The sequence below is a fragment of the Synchiropus splendidus genome, chromosome 4 (genome assembly GCF_027744825.2).
Source record: "Synchiropus splendidus isolate RoL2022-P1 chromosome 4, RoL_Sspl_1.0, whole genome shotgun sequence".
Taxonomy (NCBI): Eukaryota; Metazoa; Chordata; class Actinopteri; order Syngnathiformes; family Callionymidae; genus Synchiropus; species Synchiropus splendidus.
Window position 1 is genome coordinate 13,070,571 of NC_071337.1, and position 20,510 is coordinate 13,091,080.

Sequence of the window (20,510 nt, forward strand, 5' to 3'; positions counted from 1 at the left end):
TCACATGCTGAAATAAGGAAGCTTTCTTTGACTGATGCTGGTTCCAAACATCTCAATACATGTTGGATTGAACTTGTCATGGGCCAATGTATCTTCATGAAGCAGTGTCCAGGTTTTCAGAGGCAACAATTGTGTTTGAGCAACTATTTAAGATTCATTTTTGAATTTGAGCGCCACCTACTGAGCTCTGAAAATGGGGACACTGCATCATGAGGCCTGTCATGACATTATGACTTATTTAAAGTCACATCATTTTGGTCACGGTGAGTCATACTTTGGTCCATTGTGGGTTTAATGCCCATATTTTGTGGTTACCTTCCAGAGCCTGTTTCGGCGTGACCCTGAACAAATGTTTGACCTTGGATCCTTACACCTCACACCTTTTCCAGAGACAACCTTTAAATGTGAAAGTGGTTTAGTTCGGCTTGATACAACACACAAAACTGGTCACTTTTAAATCCCTTTTAAGACAGAGTTTGTGAGCCTGTTACAGTCAATGTTAGTGTTTCTTATTGTTCATTTCCCAGTAGTGATGGTCTGATAAAGGCTTGGTAGCCTGTGAAGTGTTTGTTGTCAGTTTAATAGGCTCAGAGCGCCACCTAGTTCTGAACATGTGGACACTGCTAGATGAAGCCTCATCGCGACTTCACAGTGCAATACAGTTGGAATCTGTTGGAGGATGTTGATGTTCAAACTCCATAATAAGTGAGTCACCTCTATACTGACCCTGGTCCAGAAGGTCATAGTTGTCCAGTTGTGAGGGAAACACTTTCAAATGCTTTGTCTTCTGCTCCCACTCCATTTTAGCATTATTCATCACCCCTGGCTGCTTGGGGTCTTTTTATGGATCTTTGTTTCATTGTTTCAGTGAATTTCCCTTTAATAATTGAAAATTGTTTTATATATCAAGGGATAGCTAACATTATTTTTATGCATAAATAATTTAAATAAGTAAAATAATCTATGTAAATACTGTAAATATACGAGATTTTGTCTATATTTGTTGTCTATGACCCAGAATGACATCATAGTGATACACCACATATATAAAAACGCTGCAAAATGGCAATGTGTGATGGCACAGAAAAGTCGAGTATAATACACACAAATAAAACAATATATTTTCCTTTTTAAATCAGCCAAATAAGTCCACCACATGTTTGTGGAGTGTTGATTTTAAACTGCCCCCCGAAATATGTGAAGGTTTTAGATACACAGAAACGCAAATCCACTGGTGAATGAACTCAACGGTCAAACGTTTCAGACTCATTTGTCAACCTCGCCTGCCACCTGCCTGTAGGAAGCAGAACAGCAGCCAGACGCAGAGACCCATGATTCTGCACCAACAGTTCTGTGACTTTATTTGGAACTTTGTACAATTAGATGAAATGCAGACGAGTTGAAAGTAGAAATATAGATGCAAACATTGTTTTACAGCATTACACAGTGTTTGTGAAGTATACTTCAAATCTGCACAGAGAGTGTCAACATTTTCACCCGTGGCTACAAATATCAAGTACCGAGGAGCGCCTCATCGGACAGTACACATTAAATAACACGTGAAGAACTTATCAAAAAACAAATTTCAAACATACGAAAGTCAATACAAACGCTGCATCCTCCTGTCCCCACAGTCCACGGCTTTTCTTCTAAATGCATAGACTCTTCATCTATGGGAGATTTTAAACTACGCTTCATAAGCTACATGAGAGGCCGAACAATGGGGACGCATGTGGCAGCAAAAGGAAATTTTGTGTGTGAAGTATCCTAAATCATTAGTGAAGAAAGGGCGGCGCCAACTGTTTTTATTTTGAAAGTTTGAAATTTCATTTTCAGGAATGTGGCCCCAGTTTGCTGACCTTGCAGAAGTAAAGACACTTGGTGTTTTGAGGAGGACGTCTGTTTGGTAAGATTAGTTTCCTCTACTTCTGGATACACTTGAACTTCTAATGTACTTTCCATAGTACCATTTACATCAGGAAAGACAGGCTCGCTGCAGCAAGACAGTGGAATAAAATCAACACATCATGTATTTGTTTCATTTGTTTTAACGATCCAACGTCGCCCTCTAGTGGCGATTTAATAACTGCATTCTTCAGTTTTATTTGGGTCGGGTTTGGCAGCGTTCAGACCAGTGGCACCCGTAAAACATCTATGTAATCTACAGTCAAACACAAAGCCGATCTTCCTTCACTTTAAATTCTGCCTACTTGTATGATCATTTCAGCTGTTTAACTCTGTGATCAGCTGAAGTTAAGCTCAGTCTGGGACCTTGTACTAACAAGAATGAATGTAGCAGATTTTCACATGTCGTGCCATCAGTTTTGGTCACAAGTTTGCAGGACCAGGAAGAGCAGTTATTCATTTATTCCGATGTCAGTAGAAGTCATCGGGCAGCTCCTCCTCTTCCATTTTGTTGCTGCATTATATACAAATGTTTCACAGTAAGTTTGTCATGACCACCTCTGATTGTCATCTTGGGATTGTCATTCTATTCACGACTTCTCACATTTTTGCTGGGTGACAAACAAATCTACAATCTAGCAAAAAGCGCTCAAACACACCTGAAATGAAAGTGAAACGTGAACAGTACGGAGGCTGACTGATCGCGGTGCATGTCGTGTGCATATTCCTTCCTTATGGCTGGTTACTTCAGAGTCAGGAAACTTCATGTTCCTTTATGAAGGGACCCTGAGGAGGACGTGGAGCGGCTGCTCACCTGCAGCAGAGGAGGATCAGATGTCAGTGGATGGACTTGTACGTGCATCAAGGACAATCCTGAGTGGTATCAAAGCTCAGAAGACGTACCTGTTTGGAACCTTCTGATGAGGAATTCCCAAAATGTCCGTTAAGCTGCACCATTGCTGTGGGAGATAAAGGTTTTTAACCCATACATATTTCACGAGTCTGCACTGACATTCAACATTAAAGCCTTCAAAGCAGCTGCTTACCGTGCGGGTCAAGCCGCGGGTCGATGAACCCCCACTGCTGGTACAGAGCCGCCAGCTCGTGGGGACTGTAGTTTTTAAAAAGACTCACAATATCAATGTCCACTGGCATTTCTCCCGTCGACTCAATCTTTCCCTGAGCGAAGAGCATGGGCTCCAGATAAGCTTTGTGGCCCCAGGTGCTCATGGATGCCCACAGATCGGGACCCTTGGCTCCTGTGGCGGAGTCACATGAGTGCCGACGGGGATGAGGTCTATCTGTGTTTGAGGACGCGCTGCTGTGGCTTCTGGCCAACATGAAACCGAGACCCTCCTGTGGAAACTCCACTGCTGCTCTTTGGCCTTTGTTCTTGGGGCAGCTGGCAGGGGTGCGAGCCGAGACACTCTTGCTGTTGTTCACTACAGTACTTGAGGAACTGCTGGGAGCTTTGCTATGACCCACGCTTGACGGGGACGGGTCGCCCGTCTTCTTCTGCGATGGACGTTCGCATTTCGAGTGGTCAGAGGACTGTGACTGCTGCTTTGACTTTGGAGCGAGCGACTGAGTTTTGGGAGCTGCTAGCTTGACGCTGCTGCTGCTCTGGGATTTTGAGCCCGGAGGCTGCGTGCGCTGGGCCCGGGGTGCTGGTAACGCTGGACAGTCTTTGCCCTCCAGGAAGGATGGCGGTCCAGTGCGTCTCCACTTCTGACCTCCTGCTTTTACTTTCTTAAAGCTCGCACATGGAGCCCACCTGGGCGCCAGAGTGCTCCCGCTGTCCACCCTGTGCGACACACGCTGATGGATCCACAGAACTTCGGGGTAGTGGGACGTGTGCGAGCAGTAAGGACACTGGTGTCTCACTAAGCCCCCTGCTTTGTCAGAATCCCTTTGTGAAACGTCTTCTGTCTTCACAGGTGACACAGACAGGTTGAGAAGACTTTCAGAATGCCAGCTAGTACCACCTTGCACTTGGTCCTCAGGCTCAGTCGACTTTTCCGTCTTAATATTTGCTTCTGCTGGACTCTGCCCAGGAGGACACGAGTAGGGACTCCAGTAGGGCTGACTCAGCAACACACTCCGGGATCTAAGGTAGTCCATGTACTTGGAGGCCTTGTGGCCAGTGGGTCCCAGGTCCAGGCTGAGGTTGTGGATGCTGTACGGCGCCAGCAGGTCCTGGTGCTGCAGCAGCAGGTGGGACCTGAGCAGGGAGGCATCGTTGGAGGTGAAGTGACAGTGCTCACAGAAGAAGTGTGTTTCTGTCAAGGCAAGCAGGCGACACGCATCAGGATCAGAAAGACATGACATCAGTGCATTGTACAAGTCAACCACAGAGAGCCCATCAATTGAAGCTAAAATAACAATCAGCAGCTACCAAGTAACATGGAGTAGTTTGCAAAAATGTCACTTATTTTAACTACTCTGCAGCTTTGTGAAAATTATTAAGGACTTAAAACATTGTGGACGGTAAAGTTCAGGGGTGTAAGACTCAAATCAGCCATGGAGCCAAAGTGTAAAACAGTCCAAGTCACGGCCTCAAAAATAAATGTATTCATTGAACAGTGCACAACTGAACCTCCTTCAATAGATAACAAGAGGTGTCCAATACACTTCCAGCTCTTTGGGGCAACACACGACAACTTGTGTGGCCAAATTTGGCCCACGGGCCCTGAGTTTGACACGTGTGGTTTTCTAAGATGCTTAAGAGAACACTGTTGAAAAATGCCACCACCTCCACAACATCCAAAAAGAGGCAACACAGGTGGGAACCAATGAAGTTGACTCCCACCAGGCGTCGGATCTCTTTACTCACAGCCCAGCTAAGGTTTTACTCAGCCTCCCTCATCATATGTCACAACAAGTTCTCCAGTGAAACTCGAGACTTCAAATATAATCACACAGTCTGGGCTTTACTCGACCAGCAGGGTTGAGTTGGATCTACTCTGTTGAACTGACGTTCTACAGACATCAAATTCTCCTTCATAGCTTGTCAAACACGCTTTTCACTAAGTGGTACTATAAAAATTCAGGCCTCTTTATAAAGCGCACATAACCTGAGCAGCGCATGGGCCCTTCAGTGGCTTACACACTATTGTCCACCAGAGGTCCCCCTTTCCTAAACTATAGCGTTTGGCTTTTCGGGTGTTGCTGGGGTTCAAACTTCCCTACACGACTGTCCTTGTTGGTTAGACTCGATTAGATTAGATGACTTTTATTAGTCCCTACTGACAACAAAGACACTGACCCGTACCAAAGACATTACAATACACAACAAAGATCAAAGACGTCCACAAAGCATCACCATGTTGTTGTCAGTTAAGACAACAACATGGAGTACTACTTCTATTCAAGCAGCAGACAACACATAAAGAACACAGCCCACCTTTCATTCACCTCTCGGCACCTCACCACACACTCACCTTCCTTGACGTGGAACTTGTTGGACTTTTTGGGTGGAATGATGACCTCTTTGACCTTCCTATTTTGCAGCGCCTCGTAAAACGCATGGCCAAGTCCGTTCAAGATGATTCGGTCCTTCTGCAAAGTCTTCTTCTCCGCCACTTTAGGCTGAGCGCCGCTGCCCGGACTTGTATCGGTCTTCTTTTTCTTGACGCTCGAGGTTGTAATTTCCATCTGCTTCCTCTTCCGCTCGCGCTTCAGAGGGATGTACTCGCCCTTTTCTGTGTCATACGCTACATCAGCATCTGCAAGTCTCTCCTCCCAACCCAGGCATTTTTCAGACGCTTCCATGAGTCGCCCCCTGGTGACTAACTGCCACGCCTGGTAGCTGCAAATGGGATCCAGCTCGACTATTCTCCGGCCTGGACGCTGGTCCTCCTGCGTACTTCTTGGTCTCACACTCCTGAGATTCAGACCCTCCAAAAACAGATCCTGGGTTATTTCGGTTTCCTGGTTTTCATTTTGAGTTTGCTTCTGAACAAAACTGTGATCAGAGTTCGAGTTATGCAGGTCTTCGTGCGTCTGAAGAGCCACACGATCTGGGAAGAAGTTACCGCAGATGACGCAGAGCTCGTAGAGGCACTCTTCATTTATCAACGATGCTGGGTCCTGGAGGACGCCGTTGATGGTGATGGGCAGATCATTACCTTTGCCGTCTTTCAGCTGCCCTTTCATCCGGTGAATGCGCATGTGACTCTGCAGAAACCACGCTTGGCGAAATCTGCGGCCGCAAATTCGACAACCGTGATCCTTGGTGCTGCGGTGCCTTTTCATGTGTGCCTTGAGAAGAAGTTCCTGAGGGAAAACCTGGCTACAAATAGTGCAAGTAAAAGGTCCAGCGTCAGCTTTGGGGTCAACCTCAACACTTGTGACTGTCGCTTTACTCTGAACTTCATTTTTGGTTACTTTCTTCTTCACTTTCCCATTGACGGCCTGGTGCTTGTCTGTGCTGATGCTCTCAGGGTCGTGCTCGAGCGTTACCTGAGCATCAGCCTCTTCCTCTTTAGCTTCCTTTTCACTGAGGTTTTGGCTTAACAATCCTAGTTTATGGCTTCGAATATGGGCCTTCAACCGACCCTTCTGTGCAGTCCGGTGATCACAGTATGGGCACTTGTACGGTTTCTCCCTGGTGTGTCTCCTCATGTGTTGGGACAAAGAGCTAAGAAGCGGAAAGGTGCGGCCACACACTCCACAAGTGTGTCCGGAGTTCACATCTTCTTCCACGTCTTCCTTTATGTCAGCAGCCCCCTTCAAAGTGTCGTCTCTTTCTTCCGTTTCCATTGCTTTTCAGCAGCTCCTTGTCAGGTTGGTGAGCAGAATTTAAAAGTGTTTTTCTTGGATTCACTCAGTCCAAATTCACAATGTTTATCACAGGAAACAAAGTCACTCTCTCATTCCCATCCTGCTGGTTGAAGGGATTTATGTGGATCCTGTAGTACCGTACATCTCATGGACAGGAAACCTGCAAAGAACAAAACACCAGTCAGCATTGGTGGTGTTGTGCCTCTTTTCAACCTCCATATTGTGTTTTCACACCAATCTATGTCAGTTTAGCTCAACAACAGACTGGGAACTCGGTCCCTTAAACACGAGGTCAGGCAATAAACAACTGATACTTTTGTCAGGACAAAATGGCGTGATTCTCTTATGCTTATGTACTGACGAAGAACTGTCTGACAATAAAAACATTTTGAATTAGTCAACTTTTGTTCATTCACTGAAGAAAAAACAATGTTTTTATTGAGTTTTTCTATATAAAATAACTGATGTCAGAAGTGTAGCCTGTCATGACTGAGTCATGATTCATCTTAAAAGACAAAACAATACAGGCAGGAAATAACTGCACACTTCCCCCCGCTGTCCGATCTCACCACCAGCACATCTACTATTTACTCACAACCTTGGAATATTTTTAGATTACGATTTTGAGTTTTGACTTGCCTCACAAACTCTTTAGTCAACTCTTCTTCACATTTTTCCCATTTTTACATAACCCGAATCCAGTGCTGTGAATTCACATTGGTGTATCAAAGGGGGGTTAACATAAGTTGTGAAGAACACCAAAAACAGCAGCAGAGTTTGTGCATTTCAGCTACTCTAAAAAGTAAAACCTCATTTGTCTGTACCACCAGAGATACCCAGAACAACCCCCCCCCAAAAAAAAAAACCTTTGTCTCTCACTCGTGGAGGGGCGCCTGTGTGTATGCAACAGAGCGTGGGTTTGTGTCTCAAACGTGCTCGTGTGATTGTGTCCTCTGTCTCCCATGTCTAAATTGAGTGTGGGAGGTGAAGCATGAAGAGATGTATTCATTCCTGGTGAACTGGGATGAGCCCTCAAGGGCAGTCCACTCTAATCCCCGATCAATAATCCATTATGAGCAAACTTTGTCGCTAAAAGTCACAGAGAAAAATGGTAGGAACACAGACATAAAGTTTATAAGTCGTCGTCGGTGTGGTCACACCACGAGGTTTCAGAGCTCTACGGGAGAAAGGCGTCTGCTAATGGGACAGGCGGACGCGGTTTAAAGTTCCTCGGGCAAATGGGTCTCGTGAAAGAAAGTACTCGGTGGCGCACAGGCAACGGGGTAGTAAGGAGAAAAACCTGCTATTGTGTCGGCCGCACCAGAACTGTCACATCGCCTCATGTCTGGCCCTCCACCCCTCTTTGGGGGGTCGAGCGGGTTATTGTTGAAGGAAAGAGGCCTCAAAATACACATCACTGCCTCGACATGGGCAAGGAGGCAGAATAACACACCGCTCCGGCTGGTATTGTCAGCGCAAATGGGAAGAAGATCTAGGTGCACACTCACTTGCGCTGAATAGCACGATGAGGCTGTCGAACTAATTATCTGTCTCGACATCCACCGACGCATCTGCCCGCCTGTGGGCCCGGGTGCTGCTCCGCGAGCGCTGGAATGGGTCGTGGATCTGCAGGAGGAGGAGGTTTTGGGTTTGTTTGGTTTTTTTCCCTGGACGTGGCAGGTGTTTGCTAGTCAGACGCTGTCAGATTAGTCTCTGGCCAATGTGGCACACTGTCTCTGAGAGAGGGGGAGGAAGTGGGAGAGAAACTCGAGGGTGGCAATTAAGAGGTTAAGGTTAAGGCGAATGTAATGAGTTAACACAATGGGGATAAAGTCAGAGCTGAGGGCAACAGATGGGAGTAAACGGGCCGTCAGTATGGAGTTAGTCGCCACTACAGTATGAGCTTATGTCTTTGTCAAAACAGCCGTGTTCACTCTGTGCTACATGCATCTGCATCATTCGGCTTCATCACATCCTCCGCTGTTTTGAGGGATTAACTCAGATTTATCGTCACAGAAATCATGAAATATTTCCCCACACACTTTCCATTTGATATGTGCTTGTTTTGTTTCCATCACGGTAAAAAGCCCTATTTGGAAGATTTGTAAAGTAATGCACATCGCCAAACACGTTGCTCCGGGGGGCTGAGCTCATATCTTTCAGAATCCCTCGCTCCCTCTTTTCTCTCTTTTCTTTGGCAGATGAATAGGCATGTCCAGTCAGCTGTCCTCGCATTGATTCATCCTGACGTCCCAACTAGCTCAGCACAAACTCCCTATGGCCAGGGCACTGATGCTGAGAGCCAGTGTGCTGAGATGTGTGTTCTCAGAAGAGTCTGCTTTCTGCACCAAACCTGTGGGTGTAATTTGTCCCCGTTGGGAATTGGAAAGAAGTATAATCCACGATTTCACTCAGAGCAGTGCAGTAAAACAGCTCGCATGCAACCCACTGTGGTGCTTCCTTTACTGAAATGAATTGTATCCAAGACGCCAGTGAAAGAAGTCTGAGCCAGTTTTGCAGCCACGAGTTTCCACTGCTGTCACAGTGCGGTGGCTTGCTGTTTCGCTGTATCATCCAAACAAACATCCTTCATTCCATTCCAGTCATTTATACGCGACTAGCTAGCATCCTGCTCAACACTGACTCAGGAATCCTGAAACCTTCTTTGGCCAGAGTAGACATGAAATCCAATCGTCCGTAACGGATCAACAGCATCAATCATGAACAAGATATTTCTCCTCCAGAAAAACAAAAAAAATCTCAAGTCTTACACAGAGGTGCCATGAAACAGAGGGTTGACTGGATTTTCCAGGACCAGGAAAAGATGGAAAAACAAATTGATTAAATGTCGCAGCGTCTTCTGTCAGCGAGCCAATAAAACTAAAGCCAGATTCAGCCACTGCATCGCCCCACAATAACATTTTTCCCTATGGTTTTCAGAAGACACACTTTTGCTCGCACCGTGTTATTGACATTTTGCTATAACTTGAAATGCTATTTTTGGTCCACTGAATTCCCAAGTATAACTAACTGCTGCCGCCAAAATTATGATTTAATCTGGACGGAAAACATGGCCAGGAAGTGGCAAAATAACATGTATAGTATGTCAGTGCACCATGAAAAATTCAGACGTGTGAACGCCCAGCACCATGCGAACAAGCATCCTGCACACCAGTCAACCAGGAGAGTGTGTGCCCCATGACTGTGTTGAAGTCATCCAAATATTCTCAGCGACCAGCACCAAGCCGGTGCCAGCAGACCCCTGACTGGAGATAGCATGTGACTGTCCTTATGCTGGTTTTCAAAGCCACAGTCACTCACTAAGCTTCACCTCGCATCCACTGTTTTGTGTCCAATAATCCTGTCTGTTTTCATCAACTGCAAACACAAGTCAGGCATGAAACGAATCTAATGCCCACACAGGAATTGCCAAATGTTGTCTTCATACACTGAAGGCTTTTTTAATGGGACACACCCCTTATTCTATGTTACTGTCATCTGTTTTTCATCTTTTAGTCCGTGCTACATATGCAATATAAAAAAAAAATGTACAGACAATTATTGTTTTTTTTTAAATGGAATTGCCTTTTTTATCTAGAATGAAGTAGATTTGCTGGATACAACCGTACCCCAATTCAAAAGTTGTACACAGTTTCACCCACAATTACAACATCACAACACCCCGCAAGCAACAGTTTGTATTTGAAGAGGAGTATTTCAGTGAATTTCGAATAAGGGTTCCCCAAGATTTCCCCAGATAATGTCAACCTCCCGGCTTTGTGTGGCAATGGATATGAGCCAAGACCACAAATAAAGCATGATGGCCTCGGGAAATACTTTAAATGTATTGCAGGACGATAAAATTAGGTTATTTGAAAATCTCAAGTGTGGGAGAGGGTGCTGCTGCATTTGACTCTGACTGTAACCATCTGTTAGGCAGAGATCAAATCTCTCACTGAAGTGGGCAACTCTGAACACGCATTCTTTTCAATAGCTTTGAATTAAATCATAGAATTAGGAAAATGGCAGTCAATTTCCAAATAAAATAAACATCTATTTTAAATAGTACAATATAAAAAAAATAACAGTAAAAAAACAGCACTCATCCCACTATATCTACAGGGTTTGGACAAAATAATGGAGACACCTAAAACAGCTTTAAGGTGTTTCCATTCTTTTGTCCAACCCCTGTATATAATCCATGCAGTAAACACAAGAGTGGATGCATGATATCGCCCACACAACCTCACTGGTTTGAACACACCAGTCATTTTACTTGAGCTCATCCCGAGCTGTTAATGCTTTAAAGCTAAACACACACCTCAAGACCTACACAAAGTCGGACCCGACACCTTGCGGCATCATTCCCAAAATGAGGGAATGGCAGGAGAAAAACACGCAGCTACACTGTAGTCTGATGTACCTTGCAGATTAGACAAGCACAAGCTCAACATTCAGAGACAAACTTCCACACGTTCCTCCCCATCCCCCTCCCGGTCCATCTCCCCACTCGGTTACACAACACGTACAGGGATTACTCTTCATAGAATTAGATGAGCTGCTCAATGAGTGGCCTTTTATCACGGGCGTCCCTTTGTGCAGCGAGCAACAGAGTAAAGACGGTTTACCTGCAGCGGACTTTTATGTCACCACATCTAAAAATAACCCCCCCGCACCTCCAAAAATTCAGACATCAGATGCTTAGCATCTGCTACCAGCGAGCAGAGAAGCAAAGATGAAGAGATAACTTTTTCTCCTTTTTTTTTTTTCGATAGGTGAAATAGGGAATGCAGTGTTTTACTTCCGTGGGAGGTCTGAGGAATCTCTGCTGTTTTTCTCCTGACAGTGTGGATTGGCTGGTGTGGGAGACACTGGAGTATAATCTGCTGGCATTAACTTGCTCTCTAAAAAAAGCGCTCTCAACAGGGATTAGATTATCATGGCAAGGTCAACTCCGACTCGCACCGACTCTCTCTTTATGTCCCTCAATCGTTTGGCCCCTGCCTTTATCGGCTTGATCAAAATCTCAAGTTCGACACATCTCAACACCCTAGTCTGGATTCTTTTCCCGTACCATGTTGTTCTTTGGAACTAGGACTGAGACAGTGGTGTCACAGGTCACGACGTCCCTTTAGTGTGTGAGCTGCCACAGCCATTTTGTTCACATTCATATATGAGGTGATTTAGCTTATTACTGAGGACTTCACCTTATGAATAGAGCCATAAATTAAACATTTAAAAACAAACTTAAAAGTCAACAATAAATAAACACACAGCCCCTGATAATATCTGTGCTCGATAACAAAAAACTATGTTGACCCCTGCAGTAGTCTTGGAGATTGAGAGCATCACAAAATGTGTCGTCCTCACACTAGAGAGACCAGGGTGGAGGAGTAACCACAGAACATGTCTTGAAATGAATCAACTGAAAACCAGATGCAGTCAGGTGACAATGCAACAAATCATAGGTGAAAACCTGTTCCTACCATCACGGCTTGCTCTTGAACTGCTTCTGAAAGCATGCACTTGTTTTTATCCACGTCTTCAAAGGTATGCTATCAGGATCAAAGGCGCTGCAAGAATACATTGTCAAATTCTACTATTATCTTATATCATGAGGGAAACGCTGCATTTCCTGTATTGGAATTTGATAGCTAAACATCAGAATCATATATATACATATTACATTAGAATAGATGGCCTTTATTTGTCCCACAGTGGGGAAATTCAGCGAAGTTGACTGAAAATGTTTGCTTTAAAAGCTTTTGAACAACAAATGAAGAAATAAGTGCAACACAGATGGCTTTGTTCCGTTGTTGTTGTTTCAAGAAGTGACTGAAATGGCTGCTTTTGTCATTGAAATGAAGGCCACAAATTACAAATAATAATAATAATAATAATATGGAAAGATTTCAAATTTTAAATATTTTTTTTTTCCCATTTGATATGTTAAAACTAGAGTTGGTACTTGAGTTAAAAGAAAATTCTAATTTGAGGTTTTCGAACTAATGACTCGTGATTAATCACATTTCAATATGATTATTGAACATGCACCGCCAGACACTTCCGTAGCAGCCGATGCAGAACCACCAGATTCAGGAACAGTTTTGTTCCTGGTGCTGTCAGGTTGCTGAACGTTGGACAATAGCTGCAATACTGTTTATTTGTTGGTGCGTATATATATATATATATATATTTTTTTTTTTTTTTTTTTTGTTGGTATTTATCTGATATTTATTTAATTTGGTCATATAGTTTTGGTTTTTGGAAACCGGAGGCCACAGATCAAAATTTCGTTGCCATAATATAATATAATGTTTTTGTGCAATAAAGAAAGTCTAAGTCAAAAATATCTAACAAAATGATCAAATTTAAGTTGAATCTGTACAAGACAATCTTAAAGGGTTGAAGTGCACCGGTGCTGAGTGAACTATTGGCTGTAGTAAGAGCACAGGACATTTTTTGTGCTTCTATCCCGCACAATATAAAATATTGTCTTCTATATAAAATATTGTATCCTGTTTTAAAATTCAATTTTCAATCCAACAGCATGATCTCATTTAGACTCCTACATCATGGATGTTATAACATCACATTGCAGCACCTAGAATTGAGGCATTGAAAAAGCCTTCCTACCAAAAGAAAGTTTATACATAACAACTCTGTTTATTTGGATTAATTCATTATTTTTGTCAGTCATTTATTAATGTAAGTGCATCTGTTAAAGTCACCTCCCTAGTTAAAAAACAAAATAACATCTGTATTATGACTACATCCTACCTAAGATACCATTCTGCATTGAAATGGAAACTGAAAAAACCTGTATCCAGCCTCGTACGTTACTAATGCCTTAATTCAGACACTTTTCAATGACTTTCCCCAAGTTCTAGAATTTTGAACACTGCGCAAAAAAAAGTAAATCATGGCAAATATGTGTATTAATTGGTCATATAGAAGGGTATTTTATTTAACTGGGTTTTTATGTGTTGCACCTTCTTCATAGAACTCTTTTAAACAACAATCTTCTGTTCTGATGAAGAAAAGAAAACCCTTGACATTGGTGTTTCAATTGTGTGGTCTCAGCGCTCCAGATCAAAACTCTTAGGTTACAAGGTGGATTTGAAGAACATGTTTGAAATATACTACTTCCTGCTATGATTAAGGCAACGATTGAACAAGGGTAAGGTGAGACCTGCTTAGCGATTTTGCCCTGGCGAGAGAATGACAGCTGGCAGCAGGGTTTGGATTAGGTTTCCCATAGGGTTATTGCATCTTTTACACCAGCGCTTCTTGGGAGTAGAATGGTGCTATAGTAACCCGACTCCCTCCGACCCATCCAATCTCTTCTCTCTCTGTCTCGACGGGGCCAAACAGAAGGGATCTGTGAGCACCTTATTCATCCTTGCCATCTTCCATCTGGACATTTTTCTCGTATTTGCAGTGCCGCTCGTCCACGAGAGACTTGAAGCAGGTGCATTTTTCCATGACAAATCATGTCAACAATGATTCATCACTATCAAGGAATGGTGGGGCATGAATGTCGGTCACAGATGGTGTGTATTCATATGGCAAATTATATTATATTTTTCATTTTTAAATTATATTGGCAATAGAGATCAGCATAACTTTAATCGTGTCAGAGCTGCTCATGTGTTCATTAAATTTTACTTGAAGTTAGAGAACAGATGTGTGAGTAATATGCCATTTATTGCGAGTAAACTCACCTTTAGTGCGATTGAGATTAAAAACTTTAATCGCAAAAAAAAGGAAAAACAAAAATATTTGTTTCATTTAAATAATGTCTAATAACTTATTCGTTTTCCCCCTTTTCTATTCCTTTATCTCATTAAAATTTGCTACTTTTTCTGAGACATCTCTTGTCCACTATTAATGGTTTCATCATTTAAGTATTTAATATGCCATATTGACTATTAATCTCATTAATAAAATCTCCAATCTGAAACATTTAATCAATCAACAAATATTGTAAACAAGCAGGGACATGAGGTTAGAATTAACTGCTGAAAATAAACAAATATCTGAAAATACTTTTGAGTGCTAACTTTTTTTAAGTCCTGTTTTTGTCTACATGCACCATGCTGTTGTTGTGGCGGTACCTGCAGCACATTGAAGGCATGTTTGGGATTTTTTTTCGGGGGTGAGCACTAATCCCTCGAGGGCCTGTCTCCCCAGTAAAGAGGTTTAAAACGCATGGTTTATTCAGGGTCACACTTTTTTGTCCTTTTCATCCACAATACATTTAAGTGGCTGAAACAACCGTGGTGCCATTGTTTGTCATAAAGTATCTAAAGCAGCTGTTTTTCTTCAGTGGAGAATATGAAACAATGTGGCCCTCCATTAACACAACAGGGAGCTCAAACTCCAAGTGGAGATGGCCTGACCTCACACATCTTCCTGTCTGTCTGTGGCCGATCTGCACCCTTCCCCCTCCCAGTCCAGACCCTGGTCTCCTGACCCAATCTCTGTGATTAAATCATTTTTCTTCGGCACAAATTTGGTCCCCCTGCTCCTCCAGTCTGGTTAGCTGCCGCACAACCTCCCCTATTGATCGCACTGCTGAGGAGATTACCCTAATAGCTGGGATTACCTCCCCACATGTTGGATGGCCACATAAAGGGGGATGGGGGGGTCCGGCGATGGCACATGTTGTGCAGGACGTGCAAGTGTCTGACTGATATTAAACAATCCACACGAAATGAGCCCGGGCTTCAACATCACACCTCCACTTCCCCACCACAGAGGCAGCAGGCACGACTTCCCACATCCTTCGCTGTTTACGGCAATGATGATGAAGAAGCAGCTTTTTGTAAGCCTGGGAGGCGAAGCCCATCTGGACCCCACCACTCGGCACATTTTTGTTGCCGGCTTTGATGTGTTATTATCTAGAGTTGGACACAAAAGCTTGAGGAGACTTATCACTGACCCAAAGATTCTCATTTTTATTGTTATTAGGACACGTTTGGAGAGAGAGACACTGTGGGTCGGCAGATATTCTTCGTGATAGTATTTGTTGGAGGAACTACTGGGGAGTCATTGAAATGCTGATGTCGACACCAAAGGAACAGGTAGCTCTTTGATGAAGACTTACTGTGAGAAAGTCCTCAGCATCAGTTCAGACTGCGACAGGTGAACCTGGAATGACCAGAGCGTGAACCAGGGGAAATAAGGAGGAGCAGTGGCTTTAGCTTGCACACAGACTCACACTTGGAGACATGTTTTTGTCCTTTTTTGTGGGGGTGCACTTGACGCACGACGACTATAGCTCAAGAACTGATCAAGGACAGACACTTATTTTATTTATTTAAGTTCAATTAGTGAAGTATCTGGCATATTTTGTTCATGTTGCAGTTTGTTTGGCCCTGTGGTGGGGGGTCCCCAGTTCACATGCGGTCTCAGATAGGTAAATAAACCAAAACACTTGTTGTATCAAATCCAAATTTAGTCGCAAAAAAAACTTCAAAGTGCCACTGTTGAGTGTCAGATTTTCCATTGCATTTGAACTGGGTCTAGCAGCTTGGCACACTGGGATCCTTCAAATACAGTGTAGCTGACAATTGTTTTTACATTGTCAACACATGCTTGAGTACAGCGACGGGGACCACAGGATCTATTTTAGACTTACGCCACGTTTATATTCTAGCTGTAAATGTCAGTTGCACTTTGGAGAACTTGCTTAAAAATGTTTCTCACATATTTAAAATCAGCAAATAAACAGTCAACCAGAAAGTTAAATCATCTCCCTTCTTAAAATTCAGCATGGTGTCCAATCTAGAATCATGGATATGTCATGTCCTGGTTCTGAAGGCTCAAATGGAAAATAGGTCTGAAGAACGTTAATAAATAAGAGTAGACAAAAGTAATCATGATCGCTTTAGAACCTTTTAGTGATGAGCCAGTGAGGCTTCATGAAACAGAATCCTCATTTTCAGAGTTCTCCAGATGGCGCTCTCTGCTCTAAAATCTAGATCAATGAAACCTCACATCATTTTTAGACCAAGAGCGCCACCTTCTGTGCTCTGAAAATGATGTTTCGTGAAGCGTCACCAACCTATCACGACTTTTTATATGTATCTATAGTTCTATACATAGCATCAGGATATATTACACCATGATGCTGTGCTTTATTGATTTTTACAGAAAGTCAAGTATGCGCTAAACCTTTCTGAAGAAGAAGTTAAGAAATTGTTCACATAATGTATAGAGAGATAGTTAGCTACTGATGATGCCACAAAGCCTTGAATATCCCTGCAGCCTCAGCTCTTTAAAATCGACCCCAAATTGAGTCCTTTGTTAGCTTAGGAACTTGGATCTTTGAAACCAACAAAATAATAAAATGTAATAATAACTTGTTTCACAAAACAGACAACTGACATTGTTGAATTTCCCCACTGTGGGACAAAGAAATGACATCTAATCTCTATGGAAAAAAAAAAACTGACATCATGTTTTGTTTGCGTGTCCAAAGTCAGCCCTGGGGGCCATTTGTGGCGCCTGATCAAACTTTATGTGGAAACTTGCCTCAGAGTACTGTCAGTCAGAGACAACATGTTTTAATAAATGTCAGATCTTGTTGACAAAACCACATCCGTCTAATGCAAACACCACAGTGTGAAGTGGCCAAGCTAATCCGAAGTCCTGACAACCACTGCTGCCTGTGCTGTTAAGAAGGGACACAGTTTGGCAAATCAATTAAAGAGATTTGCATGATGTTTGGGAAATTCCGTGTGTTATTTAGAAATCAAAGGCTATTTATTTTGGTTTGTTACATTCACTATTTGTAATTCTTTAATTCAATACTCATTCATTTTGTCCAACCAAATGTGGCCCCTGTGAAAAGTTGGGACACCCTGGATTTAAACCATAGAAAAGAAATGTCTTGGTTATTGGAGATTATACAGGAGTTCCCTAAACACTCAGCACATCCAGTGATGCACCTCTCATTTATCTGCATTTGCTCTACTAATAGTCTTAGGATTCACCACAGTTACCACTACAACAGTCGCTGAATGAGGCCTTGTTGTGAGCATGTATCCGTGGGGTCGGGCCTCCACGGTTTGGTGTGTCTCCTGCTGGAACCAATGGACTAACAATAGTCTCCAGTGCAGGATGTTGTACAGCTGATAAACACTTAGCATCCGAATGTTAGCTAATCCCCAGTTTAAGCCTCAGAACCAGTGTCTTTGATTCGAACACTGTTCCGACCACAGTTGCTCACTCATCCCACATCAGCCTCTCTGGTCCCAGGTCCAGCGTTCAAACCGGCAGCAGAGGTTCGGTTCCGAGGATGTAGGACCTCCACACAGAGACAAGCTCGCAGAGAAGAGGAATTCTGTTAATCCATCGCTGATCCGCCACAATGGCAGCCTTGTTGTCTGTCCCGTCCTGCCCTCACTCGCTCGCTGCAAGTTCGCGTGCTGACAGCGTTGCTCTCTGACAGCTTGTTCCCACAGCTGCGCCACCACCGACACACAGCTCATAATTCTAATGGTCCCGGAGCCAGAAGTCGTGTGGTGCCCGGCGAGTTGCGTCGCACAGGCGCCACACAAAAGTTTCCCAAACTAACTTGTCCAACCGAGCCGCTCGGTTCCAACCGGTGGGTGGACTCACCTCAGACTGGCGCGGGGACGGCAGCAGGTTGCAGCGGAAGGAGTCCCGTCAGGGATGGAACAATGGCGGGTCACGGAGGAGCGCTGGGTGCGCGGACCTCCGGCGGGGTTCGGCGAGAAGTTGAATCACAGCGGCGCGGCACCTGATCTCGCGCTCTCCGTCCGCATCGCCCCCCTGCAGCGGTCTGAGACGCGGAGGCTCGTGAAGCGAGTGACGTGCGCGACAACGCGTCAAACGTTATTAACGCTTATAAACGCCGAGCGGTCTCGTGGCCGCGCGCGAGACTCTGCCTCGGCGAGTGTGCAGCCAGTGCGCGGCGAGGTGATTAGCAGGCGCGCGCGCAGATGCGTTCATGGCGGATTGGGAGAAGCGAGTGAAAAACAGTGACGAACATAACGTTAAAGTGGCTTTGAAGGTCTCGAGAATAAAGCAGCGCGCCTCAGATGTCACCACAGAGGCGGTCAGTTAGATTTGCAAAGACGATTGGTTGATGGTTTTAACTCGCTGTTAGACATCACACACGTGTGTCATGTCGTCCGTCCTTTAAATCACACGGTGTCTCCCATGAAACAAGGAGCCAAACAGTTTCATTCTGGCGCGTGTTCGGTTGTGAATGGACTTGTTAGAGCGACTTTTTAAACAATACTTTAAATAAGACTTCGTCAATTCAACACGTGAATGTGGTTACCAAAAGATTACGTATCACATTTCTATTTTTTAAAAAAGTGCTTTATTATCAATTTCATATCAGTCTATTACACTTGCGTTCAAGAATCATGTTCAGGCCTGGTAAATCTGTCCAAACCATTTCATTCATGTTGTGAAATGCAGCAGTGAGAGGGGGAAGTGGGACCTCCAGTGAGTCCCGGGCCAGATACATGTCCAGCTGGTTCCTGGTCGACACATATTAGAAAGACTTTTGGCTCTGATTCCCTGAAGCCCTCACTTGATCACTTCCTTTGCAGAGACCCAGCATCTGCTGTGTGAGTCTCTCTCTCTGATAAATGGCTGAGTCAGCTCTCTGGCCTCTCTCTCTCTTTACAAGTGCAGAAGGTCCGGTGTCATCGGCAGATGAATAACAACAACAATGGATGAACAGTGGGAGAAAAGGAGCTGAGCCAGGAGGCAGAAGTCAGGCTCATGGCGTCATGAGGGTTTCTTGATGGGCTGCTTCTGGTTCTCTGCAAATCTGCCAGACCTGACGGTGAAATCGAATTTTGGAAATCCCTCTTGGAACTGTTATTTATTTAACTGTCCCACAGAACGTTTAATGATCACATCATTTAAAAAAAAAATGTTTCAAGCAAACCTTTATTTCTTTTTTTGGACACAAGGGGGCGACAAACGCTCTGCCATTTCCCTGTCCACATCAGCTCATGCGCTGCATTCAAAACACACAAAAACTATACCACAGCGATTTGACCCGAGACTATTTTCATTGCAAAGCATCCGAGTTGTTTAACAGGAGGACAGGCTCGGTTTTGTTCTTCCTGTCTTGACCTGGAACTTGGAAAAAAAAGGAAGACTGAGCTTATCTGAGGTTCGTTGGCAGCTGGTCAATAGGGGGCGCTGAGGGACCGCCTCACGGTAGGATGAGCACAAGGCGCTGTTTAGTATACACAGGAACGTTTTATTCATTAAAAACACGCAATTCCATCATATAAGAAGGGTTCCGAAGTACCACAAAATGTCAGCTATTCTATTTTTTTGGAGCTGGAAAAAGTGCCATTGTCCCAAATTGTGTGACGGAGATTAGACTGCTATTGTCTCAATAACTCCTCATGGTGGAAAAAAGTCTGCTGAAGAAGCAAGGTGCTTTACAAACATATGTTACTGATGGGTAGATGAGGTATCATCAAACAGTACTGCAATGTTGATGAAACAGTGTCCTAACTTTCAGAGGCCACTAGATGGCGCTTTAGGTTTAGAAACTATGAGGTTTCATTGCATTACTGTTGTTGTTTAAGTCCAAACATTTTACAGCAAACAGTGCCACCTGGTGGCTTCTGAAAATCAGGGCACTGTTTCATGAAACCTCATGAGCCCGTCCTTACTGTCATGAACACTGTCATCATCCAAACCTTGTGAGGACCGGCAATAATGTCCTCACAACACAGTGGCTTGCTAAGAATTGGTAGTCACAAGTATAGCAAAATGTGCCTACACACAAGTTTGTTTTTTTATCCTTGTGGGGA

At 43.9% G+C, this 20,510-nt stretch overlaps 1 protein-coding gene across 3 annotated transcripts; it reads right to left on the bottom strand.

Moving 5' to 3' along the window:
* Window positions 1–1,323: 1,323 nt before the first annotated feature.
* LOC128757635 (zinc finger protein 516-like) lies at window positions 1,324–18,662 on the bottom strand. 3 transcript variants are annotated; one of them, XM_053863080.1, is made up of 5 exons: window positions 18,316–18,662; window positions 5,346–6,847; window positions 2,952–4,184; window positions 2,809–2,864; window positions 1,324–2,719 (listed from the first exon to the last, which is right to left on the bottom strand). In XM_053863080.1, the coding sequence occupies exons 2-5, from the start codon at window positions 6,664–6,666 to the stop codon at window positions 2,669–2,671; spliced, it is 2,661 nt and encodes an 886-aa protein (XP_053719055.1). In that variant the 5' UTR covers window positions 6,667–6,847; window positions 18,316–18,662; the 3' UTR covers window positions 1,324–2,668. The 3 variants fall into 3 exon arrangements, with proteins under 3 accessions (XP_053719055.1, XP_053719057.1, XP_053719056.1); XM_053863082.1 differs by lacking the exon at window positions 18,316–18,662 and adding an exon at window positions 12,174–18,275; XM_053863081.1 differs by lacking the exon at window positions 18,316–18,662 and adding an exon at window positions 8,196–12,167.
* Between the last annotated feature and the right edge of the window lie 1,848 nt (window positions 18,663–20,510).